Source organism: Acipenser ruthenus, chromosome 54 (genome assembly GCF_902713425.1).
Source record: "Acipenser ruthenus chromosome 54, fAciRut3.2 maternal haplotype, whole genome shotgun sequence".
NCBI lineage: Eukaryota > Metazoa > Chordata > Actinopteri > Acipenseriformes > Acipenseridae > Acipenser > Acipenser ruthenus.
In genome coordinates this window covers 838,416-853,159 of record NC_081242.1, presented here as the reverse complement: position 1 = coordinate 853,159, position 14,744 = coordinate 838,416, and the positions used below count along the sequence as shown (strand labels likewise).

Genomic DNA, 14,744 nt, shown 5'->3' with positions numbered 1-14,744 from the left:
TTAGCAAGCATGTGTACTACCCCAACTGTTATTGTTGTATCTGACATTGAACATAAAATATCATATAACCTATAATAAAAAAAAAAACTCCAGAAAGAGGCTATGCTTGAAATAATTACTGCTGCTTCTACTAGAATTGTTTATGGTACTAATTCATTCTGTGTAATTGTGACATTTAGTAATAATTGTATTAATTTATTTACATACGGAGGGGGGTGATGCTGGGACGCCAGTATCACCGTCGAGCCCTCTTGAGGTGTCGTGGGCTAGTTGACGAAACACCGAGGATGGAAGGTACCCACTTGAAGACCCCAGAGATGGACCCTACTTAGGTCAATCCAGACGGTTGTCATGCTGATGCGCTGGGGAGACCGCACTGTGGTTGATCCCCGGAGCCAGCATCGCAGCCGTTGTGTGTGTTGATGCGCTGGGGAGGTAAAATAAGCTGATCCCTGGAGCCAGCATTACACTTCAGCCATCAACACCTGACAGAAGGATATTTACATCATCATATGGAAGGAAACGCAAATGGATGGAGACACAGATGGATCACATTAGTTTACTGAAAAGCTACGTCTTAGTTGGTGCTTATCTTGGCGAGAGCCGAGTTCAAATCAGCATGAAGTTTTAACATCTACTCTCGTGTAATGGAAATCATAATAATGAAAGAAATGTAATATAAAGTATTAAGATAATAAAAATAATAATAATAATAATAATAATAATAATAATAATAATAATAATAATAATAATAATAATAATAGGGAAAGATTTCGAGATTCAAGGATGTTGACTACAGAGAAAATGAGAAGATTATGGTAGAAGGTACACCCTCCTATACACACACACACACACACACTCACATTCAAACCACTTGATGTCACTGTAATAGCACTTTTTTTTCATATTTTGCTCCTGACACTCCTGTGTAAGGCATGTAAAGTTAACTTTCTTACATGTTAGCCTGTTTTAAAAAAAAACAAACAAACATACATACATAGAAAACAATAGGTTACATCCATAATAATGTTGGTACATTTTGCATTTACCAAGTAATAAACACCCATTAACTTGTATTTATTATTATTATTATTATTATTATTATTATTATTATTATTATTATTATTATTAATAAAACTGTAAAGTCATAAGGTGGTTGCACTTGAGTCATAAAATAATAATACAAAAACATGTATATAACCACATTCTCTCAGTTAAATGGAAGTAAATTGAATCGGGCTACAATGCGGTAGGTCTGCCTACAGTGCCGTGTCTCCAAAACCTGCATTTGCATCTGCGCAGCGAAGCTTGGCTGTACCCAACAGCAACACCGGCAGGAAAGTTAAGCTGCCGTTGGGATGACTGGACCCGATAATGTTCTCTCCATGTCGTCTTCTCGTACACATAAGGGGCGAATATGGCCTTCTCAGTTGTCAGTCACATCCATACGTAGCTACCATAAATCACCACGTATTTTTTTTTCTGTCTAGTTTTTATCTCCCCGGCCCGCTTGTCACTTTTTTTTTTTTTAATTTTACCTGCCATTTATCTGCCGTTAATTTTCGTGAATTGTCCTTAACTATTTTTGACTTTATATTTGTAATAACGTACCGGTAAACGAAGGCGCTGCTCTTCTCATCTCAACCGTGACAACCGGACTGAGGTGAGGCGGTTAGTTTAGAACCTTGGAATGTTTGAATTCAAAATCCGCGGTAGAACGGCTTCTCGTGGCGTGTCTTGTCCCAGCTCTAACGGCCGAGTAATCCACACAAAGACAAAGGTAAACGTATTTTTTTAAATTCCTATATTAAATTAATATTTATTAGGTGACAATAAAGTGAACCCCGATACAGATAGCTATCGCGGCGGTCACGATACATTAAATAACTACGAATGTACAGCTATGACCAAAAGTTTTGCATCACCCTAACTAAATTTTGTTTCGAACAAGTCGAGTGAAAGCTGCTGAATAATGTTACGTTAACATATTGAATTACACACTGTTTTGTAGTTTTCCACGAACTTAACTTGATGACAGCGTCTGCATATGAGCCTAACAAAATGCTTGTGCAAACGTACGTTTTAATTTAGGCGCATGAATGTAACTAGAAATTCCTAAAGGCTGACTATAAACAATAAACATGATTTATTTTTTCAGCTGACAAGTATGGAACAAAATAAAAAAAATCAAAAAACCTCACAGTCAGATCTAAACTCACAGCTCAATCGCAATGTACTCTGGGAATGTAGTTTATTGGTGTCCACTGCCCACTGTTAATCACACATTAAAAACTACAAATCCCATATCCCGCCAATTTCACTGCTTTATCAGTGCGATGGCTACTCGTTTCCAGACAGTTTGTCAAACCACGATGAGGAAAATAACAAATTCATATATGTCGGCGTCTTTACAAGAAACGAGCAATGCAGGTGTGTCAGAAGATGAACGCGAACAGGGAACTTGGAGTTAGTTACAGCTTGTTCAGAGTTGTAAAGTACAAGTTCAACCAACAGTGGCTAAAAGATTTCCCCTGGCTTAAGTTTGACAATGTTAAAAAAAAAAAAAATCCATGTTTTGCACGTTTTATCAGGATGCAAGGGAACTGATGGCAGGCAAGGCTGCATTTTTAACAGGGAGCCAGAAGTTCAAACATGAAAATATATTAAACACAGTGCTTCAAAACGGCACGCAATGTGTGTAGAGGCAGACCAGCCCGCTACCATATAAACAGCCAAGCAGCGCCTTCGGAGGAACATGCGAGCAGGCTGTTTAAAAAAAAAAAAAAAAAAAAAGTTGTCCCTTTTTATTATTATTTGTTTATTTAGCAGACGCCTTTATCCAAAGTGACTTACAGAGACTAGGGTGTGTGAACTATGCATCAGCTGCAGAGTCACTTACAACTACGTCTCACCCGAAAGACGGAGCACAAGGAGGTGAAGTGACTTGCTCAGGATCACACAATGAGTCAGTGGCTGAGGTGGGATTTGAACCAGGGACCTCCTGGTTATAAGACCTTTTCTTTAACCATTGGAGCACAAGAAGGTTAAGTGACTTGCTCAGGGGACACACAATGAGTCAGTGGCTGAGGTGGGATTTGAACCGGGGACCTCCTGGTTACAAGCCCTTTTCTTTAGCCACTGGACCACACAGCCCTCTGTATTTTTAATTTTGTTGATGCAAAAGTATAGAACTGCACAAGTGTTATGTAAGAAAGGAAGGATAAAGATCTGTAGATATTCAATACATTTGAGCAAAAATTGTATTATTATTATCATTATTTGTTGTGTGTGCCCCTAAATTGTTCAGTGCACGTCTATTTTTTATATATCTTTTTTAAACCTAGGCGCACATGTGCCTAAAAAAGTTAGCGTAGAGCATCTGTTACGTTTTTGTTGTTGTTGTTGTTTTGTTTCATTATCGCTATTATGTATTGGACACTACTATATTAAAACCCCGCTAATAATTGTTGGTCATGGCTTACTGGTGGATCGCGGAGCCCATTGAGATCCACCAAAATGGATCACAGTCTTTGATGTATTGGCCACTACTGCTGTAGATGAATGCATGAGAACCTAGGAGGACCCCCTGTGTGTGTGTGCACTGGATTCTTCTATAGATGAATGCATGAGAACCTAGGAGGACCCCCTGTGTGTGTATGAACTGGATTCTTTTGGAAGATCATTTTACAGACATACAAAGGGGCTGGCCTGTCCAGTGGTTAAATAAATGGGCTTGTTACCAGGAGGTTCCAGGTTCAATCCAGGCTCAGCCACTGACTCACTGTGTGTGACCCTGAACAAGTCACTGAACCTCCTCGTGCTCCGTCCTTCAGGTGAGATGTAAAACAAACAGGCTCCTATTGGAAGTGACTATGCAGCAACAGTCTATGATGCCTGTTGCACCCCTGTCTCGGTAATTTAGATAAAAGCATCTGCTAATGACTAAAATAATAATAATAATAATAATAATAATAATAATAATAATAACCTACAACAACACAAATCTTGCTTGAAGTTTAACTTTATTTTGAAATGCAATATATTGAAAGGAGTTTGAAAGCGTGAGCATAACGTTATAGGAGCAGGAAGCACAGAAACAATGTTTATCTAATGATTCATTTCACACAGAAAAAAAAAACCCAACATATTCAGCGCATCATCAAGTTGGTTAACATGAATCACTCACCTTATTTAATTAGCAAAACAGTAACAGAAAAAATATCTCGGTGTCCAGCATGCAAAATCACCACCAGAATTAGGCTACAGCTATAAGTAAAATGATTATCTACTGTATTAAAATGTTAACGACATTCAGAGTATAGAATATATGATGCATTAAAAGAATAGCTTTCATTATTACCAACAAATCCTACAAAGCACAATCAATGTCCAATTTAATCTCTCAATTAACTTTGTTATTTTTTGAATTGGACATGTTTCATATTTTTTCAACGTCTTTCAAAAATGCACTTAATTCAAGGTAAATGACCTGTAAAACATTTGGAGGCCTGGAGAGAGAAGTGTTAAATGTGTCCAATTAATCAAATAATTAGACCAGTTGAGTAACTGAGAGCTTCTGACGAAAGTCAGAAGACCCTGAGGTCCCCCCAGGAGCTGAGTTTGACCCCCCTGCTCTAATCACTTGCTTCATCAGTCCTGAAACTTGTTCTCTGATTCAGCTGCTGTTCCAGCGCGACATTCGAGAGGATTTTGGTGATTCCTTTTTAGATTTTATTTACTTCATGTTAAACACCTCATTTATACTCTTCAGTGCTTGATCCTTTGTTATGTTTTTCCATTGCGCAGGGATATCAGCAGGCTTTGCATTATACTCCTTTGCAAATTGTTCATTAAATGCAGTCAGGATGTACTTCCAGTAGTCAGAGGCTTCAATACTGGCATCGGGGGCAATGTGCCAGTCAGGGTAGAATCTCCGATAGTCTTTATAGGGATGCCACACCCACTTTGTGTCACTATTCTTAAATTTATTTTCACTGTGCACATCAGTTGTACATATCGTTTCGACTAGTTTCTCAGATCCGTCATATCTGTACATACCCAGCCCTTGTGGTCGATGCACGGATGCGTGGTGTTGTTTGTGGTCCTTGCCTCCTGCCTCACAGGGGACCTTACAGAACGGACACTGCTTTCCACAGCCAAACACCCTCTTGAACAGCTCGTCCTGCGGCTTGAAGGGTAGCTTCATAAGTTTATTCTCAACATCACAGCTTTGAGAGAATTCGTCACTTAGAGATGTCTTCATTTGTTCAAGGTAATATTGAAGATGTCCAACGAACTCCTTCACGCTGGCTTTGTCTTGGATAAGTTTTAATCCAAGATCGTCAGTGGAAATCACAATATCGCTGCTCAGAATATTGCAGACATTTTCAACAAACCCCGATATGGTTTCCTCTTTTTCCTCCTTTTTAATGGCTGCTTCTATTTTCCTGGTTATGGTTTCCAGACGTTTCTTTTCTAAACCTGAAAAGGCATTGTCTTTCAAAAACTCCTCAAGAATACAATCATATATCCACTTCTTGACAAAACCAGCATAGTATATCATGTAAGACACATAGTTTTCACATTTATTGTCTTTCAGTAACTGCTTCAGAATGGAATGCTGGAAATATGACCGGGTGCTGTATTTCACAGAGTCTGCACCAGTCAGCATTTCATCCACAATATCTAAACCAAGGGCTTTGTTGACATAATCCCTCACTGCAGGCTTGAGGCAGCGCTTGGTGAATTCTTCAGCCTTCTTTCGGCTCTGGTCCTTCTCATGGTAAAGATCTATGAAGTCAGAACAGTATCGTGATTTGGACTTTTCCAGATGTTTCCGGGGGTTGTTGTCTTCAATGAAATCTTCGTGCATCTGCTGGAATTCCCTGGCAGCAAACCCACAGATGTGCAGCTTCAGATCAACCTCAAACTGGGCGTTGGTCTGCAGCTTCTCAATTTCCTTCAGCTGACCATCTACCATTTCTAACAGCTCTCTGGTGTAGGTCTCATGGTAGTCAGTTTTACTCTTTTTTTTGTGTGATACAAACTCTGTGCACTGTCCTGTTATAGATTTCACCATCGCCTCTGCTTGCTCTTTGGGGTTTGTTGACAGGCCCATGCGATCAGTGAAGCGGTTAGTGTACCATGCGCGATCAATGTGTTTATCAGTTACATTAAACTGTTTTTTTCCATATTTAGTCAAACTGCTGGCCTGATTTAACACCATCTTAACTCCACCTCCATGTCTTTCTAATTGTTTTCTCAATTGATTATAAACATTGAATACAACCTCTTGCTTCTCTAAACCTTTAAAGTCCAGTCTCTTCACTGTCTCCTCCCACATCTTTTCAAATTCCTGTTTCAGCTGCTCCTCAGATAAATCCTCATTTCGTTCCCTGCAGTCTCCTAGCAGTTTCAACACTTTGTCTTCTAATATTGCTTTATGCTTCCCATTGACATCATGTACCTTCTTCATTCCCTTTTGAAAATCAATCGCTGCTGTCAACTTGTTTGTCACAGAGTTTTCAGTTTCAATCCTAAGAGTTTTAATGCTTCTCTCAAAGGTGGCTCTGTAGCTTTCTACAAGATTAACATGTCCCTCCTTACTGTCGTAGTATTTTGTCAATTTCTCCAGATATGTAATTTCTTGTGAATCCAGCTCTTCTTGTAAGCTTCTGAGAAACTCATCAAGGTTTGAGGACTGCTCATTGGTATTTGAAATCCTTGTCTCAGCAGTTGCCAGCCAGTTGTACATGTGCTTTTGGAAGTCCCATTCCCATTTACCATATTCAATACACAGGTTACTGTAAGCCTCAGCCACTAGGCTGTTTCTGAAGCTGAAGATGAAGTTCTCATATTTAACAGCTTTCCACAAACTTCTCGTCCACTCCAGGAACTCTGTAACTGGTGCCGGAGGTTTTTCCTTGTTGGTGTTTTTCAAAACCTCAATCAAGCTCTTCTTGAAGTCATACACAGTCTCACTGTAGCCGGTGTTCACTGGAGCCATTGGAGGATTACCGTGCCACAGGCCAGGGATGTACCAGTTATTTTTCTCTGGATCATACTCCATTATATCAGTGAATTTTCTGTCAGTATCCTTCTTCTCCATCCTGGCAGCTGCCTGTGTCATCTCATTCAGCTGTTCTAAAAGCTTTTTCCTGTCCCTTGCATTGTTGTCATGAGCAGACACGTCCCCCACATTCTGGTGCACAAACTGACAGTTTGGTTTCTTCCCCACTTCCTTCATTCTAAGAAAGGCGTGCACCACGATCTGCAGGATATCCTTCATCTCTGTGGAGTTCTCCATTGCAATGTTTATTATGGTGACGTCACTCAAACCTACAACCAGTGTTGCAAGCTCATTGTCATGTTCGTAGCTGTCTTCTAGTTGTGCCAGTTCTGGAGATTTGAGACCTTCAGTGTCGATTACCAAGATAAAATCACAGTTCAGCTCTTGTTTAAGATCCTCTTTGACTCTGATTAACAGCATGAAGGCTCCTCTCGTGCATCTGCCACTGCTAACTGCAAACTGAACCCCAAACATTGTGTTGAGGAGGGTAGACTTCCCAGTGCTTTGGACTCCCAGCACTGTTACAACCAGCAGCCTGCTCTTGGGTTGGACTTTTTCATGGAGCTCAGTTAGAACATCAGTCACCCACGTTACAGGGATATTTGATGCATCTCCATCCACCAGCTCAAGAGGGAAGCCATCCAACAGCAGATCTGCTCCCAAACTGGGAAGATGTTTAAACTGCTGGCGAGATTCAGCATCGACGGGAAGGAAGCACGCTGCTTCATAAAGCTGTCCCATCTCACGCATGAAATGTTCAATTCCTAAAGAGCTGTTTGATATTTGTCTATCCAGGGCTGCAATTATCTCTTTGTTCTCTGAGAACTTGCAACAGTTTTCTTTGTATTCATCACGAAGACCGGAAAGTTTCTTTCGTGCCGTAACATCCAAGTTCATCCTCATCCACTTTAGAAAATAGGATCGTTCTTCTTTGCTTTCATTGGATATGGCAGTAATGAAACATACCATTGCTTCAGATATATTTTTACTGCTTTGCTGTTGTCTCAGTTTCTGTTTTTCTCTTTGCAGATTGGCTTTATATTCTTCAATAGGCTTGCTTCCTGCCTTCCGTAGTCTGCACTCCTCCTTTTCTATTTTAGCCAGCTCCTTCCAAAGCTTCCCTTGCAATGGCAACTGATCCTCTTTATATCGCACCACATCGTCGATTCTAGATGTGATTTCTGCAGCACTTCTCTTAGCGTTCTGACATTTAGTGCAGTCTTCATCTACAGGAATCCCCAATTCATGTGCTTCAGCAGACATGCCTTCAATGGTCATTTTGTGTTGACAGTTTTCCATGATGTCATTCATAGTTAAGCGCAGTTTTGACACAAACCCTGCATCATTGGTCTGCTTATTCTTCAATAGAATATGACTTCTACTTAATTTTAATTTTGAAGCCAAGTTTTTTAGAGGTATTACATTTTGGTGTAACACACTCTGAGAATTTGCAACCAAATACAATTGGGCTTTAATATTTCCTGCAGAGGACAAGAGATTGCACTCGCTGTCCGCAATACTGTCAAAAAATATGAAGACTGCCGAGGATGTCTGACATAAAATGGAAAACTGATTCTGAAAGGAAAGGAGATCTCCACGAAGGTTGGCAACAGCTACAGGTTCTGGAATGATGTCCAAGTTTTTCTTTCCACAAGGAAGGTACCAACCTACTTCCACTAGACCGTTTGAAATTCTCCGTGGAACATTTCCACATTCCATGTCACGATGGATAAAGAAATCATGGTACTGCTGGGGGTTACTGAGAACCTGATTCAGAATCTGAGACTTTGATAAACTGCAGTCACCCAGCCTGACAAAAGAGATCATTGGCATGGCAGTGCTGACTATACTGTCTTCTACAAACCCTTTTGAGTTGGCTAATGAACGGGGTCTAAACTTCTTCACAATGTCTCGCATGGCCCACAGCATTAATGTACACTGACTGGTGCTGCAGTCAGGGAGCAAGAGAGGTACAGCAAACTGGCACATCGACATTTTTGACATAATTTCCTGCTGCAGGAACCTGTCTGAGCACCGAAAGAGTGCTACTAAGAGATCAAGTGGATTGATTATATTTGTGTCTTGATCATCATTACTAGCTATAAGTTCAAGATCACTATCAAGGTCTTGCAATGCAGAGTCTGTATCTGTCTCAGCAGCACTGCACTTGGTACTCCGAGCTGTCACATTTACCATCATGAGACTTTTCAGAAAGCACCAGGGGAGTTTTTTCAGTGACTGAATCGGTTCATCTGTAATACTCTCTGTACCGATCTCAAGGACAGTACTCAACGTAATCTTGCCTGGGAAGCAGTTCTCCAGTCCCAGCATGCACAGCAAATCTTCTAGATGTGTTTCTGAAAGGGAAGCAGTAACAGGTATCCACTTAATAATAATAAGTACTTTGGAGCACAAGAGTGTCTACATTTTTTTTACATGGAAATAATGCTTCACTTGAACATAAGAAATGCACAAATGCTCTATTCATGTATATTAGGTATTGGGATCTGAGAAAACTGTGTTCTGAGTGGAGGCTGATTGGTTTGTACAAGCGATGGATATGCTTGCCACTGGCTATTACACTGCAGATGTAACAGCATCATTTGTGAGCACATACTTACATTATCTGCTGTGTTAGGCAAACATCCTTCTTGTCTGTTACTGACTTCACAGGGTTTGATTTTGATAGACAGCAAAGTGACTCATTTATTTCTTATTTCAGCAAATACAAGCTGTTAATTACTGTCAAGTGTTTGAAGCTGCTGTCTTATCATTCTCCAGCCTGCCAGCAGGTGGCAACCTTGTACAAAAAATGGCCTGAGGTTTCAATTAAACTGAACTGCAAAGCAACAACCCCTCTAGCATACTGTATGAGAGCTCATGTCTGTCCTTGAGAATCAACATCTTTAAAAATAGATCAAAACAAAGCTAGATGTACCGGTAATTGTTTCTGTTTCTGCTGATTTTAATAGAGCCCACTGATTCTTACTTGTCCAGACAGATGTTGAAACAGGCGTGCTCTGGGTCCCATTCTCCAGCACTGTGGTGACTGTGAAGCTGTACTCTCTCCCAGATCTCAGCTCAGAGATGACAGTGGAATTGGAGGTTTCAGTGATGGAGTTTTGGTGACTCTTATCAGAGCTAGAGTAGGTAATGTAAAAGCTGTGTGGGATCCCATCCATATTGTCAGGACTGCCCCAGCTCAGAGAAACAGAGTCGATTTCCACTGAGTCTATCTTTATCTCTCCAGGAGGAGACACAGATGCTGGGGTAGTGGATGGACTGTTTGCTGGATCCTCTGGAACTGTAGATTCCGGAGGAGTGGAGATGTCAGGTGATGTATGTGATGGACCCATGACTGACGTGTCTCCTGCTAGATCACTGGAGGTGACAGGTGACTCATCTTCTGCAATTTCATGAGTATTGTGATCTTGAGCAGTGGTGGCAGGTGCAGTGTCTTCAGCAATCTCAGGGGTGTTTGGTCCAGGAGCAGTAGAGGTGACTGGTGACGTGTCTGCTGGACCCTCAGGGCTGTCCTGGTCTTGAGGATTTGGGATGATGGGTGTAGCATCCAGAGTTCTCTCTGAGCTGGTCACTTCTCTGCTGTTCTCAGGAAAGTGAGGGATTTGGCTAACCTGCGTTTTCTTCATTTCTACCTGGAGTTCAGCCTCTCGAGTCCCCTCACCTGGCACGCTCTTCTCGGAGGACATCTCTGAGGTTTCTGCAGGGGGATATTATACAGTGACTGAATTACAGGCATGTCTTGCATCTGAAGCAAGAGCAAAATCTAGTGCATTGCTTAACAACCGAGGGCAGGATTTCTGAGTGAGGGCAGTTCAGAAATCAGAGGACTGTATGCAGTTGAAGCTACAGACACAGGGGTGTGTCCTCAGTGGTCATACTCTACAGTAATAGCTAACAGAAACAGTTTCATGCAAAGTTTTATACACAAGTCTTGATTTCTATTACTGGCCCAATTTAAATTGAACTCTTGTCCCGTTTCACAACAGGTGGACTGCTCCACTTTCTGTAGGGGTGTTGTCTGTCGAATGAGCTGTGCTGTCAACGTCAGTTTACTGCACTCCTAAACGTAATCGCACAATTTCCCCATAATTTACGTTTGCGATCGAATCACAGTTGATAAACGGGTACATTGTTACTGCGTTTGCAGTTTGATACAACCGCCAAAATACCCTATAAATAAACATACTTGCTTTATTAATAACATTTCTAACAGGTTTAGGGCAAAAAGTGGTACATTCAGGATGTGGTACGCGTACCAAAAACTTGAAAATGAACAACGAACAAGACACACTGTCGTTCACCCGCAAAGTCGTATGTGTTTACGATGTTAGATAACCCAATTTGTTGCTTATCAGTTAAAGTCACACATTTACTGAATTGTGAAAAAAATATATATTAAAAATAACTTTAATAGTGAAACTCGTTTGCATCATTTTACAACCGCCAAAATACCCTATAAATAAACATACTTGCTTTATTAATAACATTTCTAACAGGTTTATACAACTTGACTTCCAACTTCATGGTTTGAAAAAGGTGCCGGTATGCACACTTTTTTTTTTTTTTTTTAAATCGGGTGGGTTGGATGATTTTAAATGCCATCTGAAATATGTTAAGGACCTGTTAGTGTTTTAATGTTATACAACGAAAACATAAAATTGTCAATTGCTTTTATATTAAAAATAATTGTTTTTATTACCAGCGTATTAAAAAAATTAAACAGCGTATATGTTGTCTTCAATAGTAAGAACGAGACGTTTGTGAATGGTTGTTTGAGTATCCTGCTACAGCACTGACCCTTAAAAAAAAAAAAAAAAAAAAAAAAAAGTTGCAAGGTCACAGCACACACCTCCACAGTGTCTGTGAAACAGGGGATCAAATTAGCAAGCGCTGTGTGTATCGGAAGATCCCAACCCGGGAGTTTAAGCAAGTGTTCAAACAGTTTTAAAATTAGTTATAAAATCAAGTAATTGTTGTGCGTGTATGTCGTCTGTGTGTCAATTTGGAAGACACTTAAATTTCAACAGTGAAGACGTGCAGTAAAGAAAGACGGCTTTACACACGGCAGGCTAACCCCATGTATGTACACTAAATATTTAGAACATATTCCCATATATTTGTCATTTTGACATCATAAAACTAGTACTGTAGTACACAAAAAAATAAAACAGACGAAATTCAACAAGAAACGTACTAGTAGGATTTGACTGGTACGATTTCCAACACACACAAGTCATTCATAAAATTTGCGGGTACAGTGACAGAATAAGGCGTGACCTGTCCTGAGGTGAAACATTCTCGCGCTATGTGACACTAAAGTCCTTTTTTTTTGTTGGAAACTAAAGAGGTCCGGGCAAAGTTTTGCAGCAATATAACATTTATATTATTATTTTTTCCCCCTAGATTTTTTGTTGTTGTTTTGTCGGTATGCCATACCGTCAGTTTCTTTTACTTACCGATATATATATATATATATATATATATATATATATATATATATATATATATATATATATATATATATATAGCGGCGTATAACGCTCCACTTTATCACTGGGTGTACAGTTTCAGTTTGAGGTTTATTTTTAAATGTGTGTGTGTGTGCGTGTGTTTTCAGAGTTTGCGTTTTTAGTGCTTTTCTGGCAACAGACCGAACGTAATGAGAAAAAAAACCCCAAAAAACTATTTGTCCAACGGGTAAAGTATAACGATAATATCTGTTGTCCCTCAGATAGATCTTGTTGTGTCGGGCATCGGCGATATGAATTCCACAGCCCTGTCAGTAATGCTTTAAGAATATATCTCTATGTCTCAATTCTCACTGGTAATACAATCTACATGTTGCAATAATAATAATAACAAAAAATAATAATAATAATAATAATAATAATAAAGCATTTACCCTTTATAGAATCAACAACAAAATGAACAACTGTGACTCTCTCTCAGCTTGTGTGTTTTTCTTCTGTGTAATTACTGAATGAAAAAGGTGGATCTACTGTAACTGAAGCACAGCAACAACCAAGACCTGCATCCACCCCCAGCAACAGCAAAAAGCAGCAGCTAACAATAATACTCATTTCATCTGCATAACATGAATCGATTTTTTTTCTGTACAGAACTAACAGCTTTTCTTATGTTGTGTGTGTTTTTAATCTTCAAGAAATTAATACCTGATAGAGTCCCTGCTGAAGAAGTTTAGTCTCTCTGCTCCTTGTCCTCTGCAGGTCTTCAGGAACATTGACACAGGATGTAAAAGCCCTGTTTATATCAGATGCAGAAACGAAACTGGAAGCACATACCAACGTTTTCCTTTTCATGCAAGTCACAATGATGCATTTTTCCTGGAAAGCATGTGACTTCTTGTAATCAGTTTTATAATGACTGCATTGGCCATGTTTATACTGTGACTCGAACATGCATTTGTTCAACTTCATTTTCATGTGTTTTAATAATTATTCTTCCTGAGTGTGCTGCCCAAGGTTAAAGGGCGACTGGAGTATAGATCATTTAAATATATATATACGCCATTCAATGTTTACCAGTAATGAAAACACGCAGCATTTATACCAGTTTAACAATGTAATGACACATTCAGGAGTTGCAATGTATATGGATGTTGTAGGATCAGTGGTTTACTCCGGTCCTCCGCTGGTGTTTTCTGCTGTTGTGCAGCTTGGTTTGGGTGGGGGGGAGGCCAGGCTTGTCGTTTAGCGGTCTTTGGTTCGCGTTGATCAGGGTCTTCAAGAACTTGTGATCACGGCAACTCAGGGTGACGAGTTTTATCGTGCTGCATCCGAAATTTCGGATATATAGTTAAATGGAAGTAAACTGAATCGGGCTACAATGCGGTAGGTCTGCCTACAGTGGCGTGTCTGTACTTACCAAAAACCTGCATTTGCATCTGCGCAGCGAAGCTTGGCTGTACCCAACAGCAACACCGGCTCACACTCGAAAGCGGCGGCAGGAAAGTTAAGCTGCCTTTGGGATGACTGGACCCGATAATGTTCCCTCCATGTCGTCGTCTTACAGAAGGGGCGAATATCGCCTTCTCAGTTGTCACATCCATACGTAGCTACCATAAATCACCACGTATTTTTTTTTTCTGTCTAGTTTTAAAATCCCCGGCCCGCTTGTCACTTTTTTTTTTTTATTTTACCTGGCATTTATCTGCCGTTAATTTTCGTGAATTGTCCTTAACTATTTTTGACTTTGTATTTGTAATAACGTACCGGTAAACGAAGGCGCTGCTCTTCTCATCTCAACCGTGACAACCGGACTGAGGTGAGGCGGTTAGTTTAGAACCTTGGAATGTTTGAATTCAAAATCCGCGGTAGAACGGCTTCTCGTGGCGTGTCTTGTCCCAACGCTAACGGCCGAGTAATCCACACAAAGACAAAGGTAAACTTACTTTTTTATTCCTATATTAAATTAATATTTATTAGGTGACAATAAAGTGAACCCTGATACAAATAACCATCCCGCCTAAAAATATGACATTTCAAAATTTAACATAAAATACTGTACTAATATGGTTTCCTTTTTTTTTTTTTTTTTTTGCGATATCATTTTGTAGTTTATTTGACTTCACGATGGAAAATAAAATGTCAAAATTATGTGCCCTTTTCAATTCGGTTAACGTGGGCTTGTG

General features: G+C 39.9%; 1 protein-coding gene across 2 annotated transcripts; it reads right to left on the bottom strand.

The window, feature by feature from the left end:
* Positions 1-4,011: 4,011 nt before the first annotated feature.
* On the bottom strand, positions 4,012-13,536 carry LOC117398271 (up-regulator of cell proliferation-like). Of its 2 annotated transcripts, XM_034912887.2 has the most exons (3): positions 13,267-13,536; positions 10,059-10,790; positions 4,012-9,426 (listed from the first exon to the last, which is right to left on the bottom strand). In XM_034912887.2, exons 2-3 carry the CDS (start codon positions 10,777-10,779, stop codon positions 4,736-4,738), a joined length of 5,412 nt encoding a protein of 1,803 aa, XP_034768778.1. In that variant the 5' UTR covers positions 10,780-10,790; positions 13,267-13,536; the 3' UTR covers positions 4,012-4,735. The 2 variants fall into 2 exon arrangements, with proteins under 2 accessions (XP_034768778.1, XP_034768779.1); XM_034912888.2 differs by lacking the exons at positions 10,059-10,790; positions 13,267-13,536 and adding an exon at positions 9,691-10,034.
* Between the last annotated feature and the right edge of the window lie 1,208 nt (positions 13,537-14,744).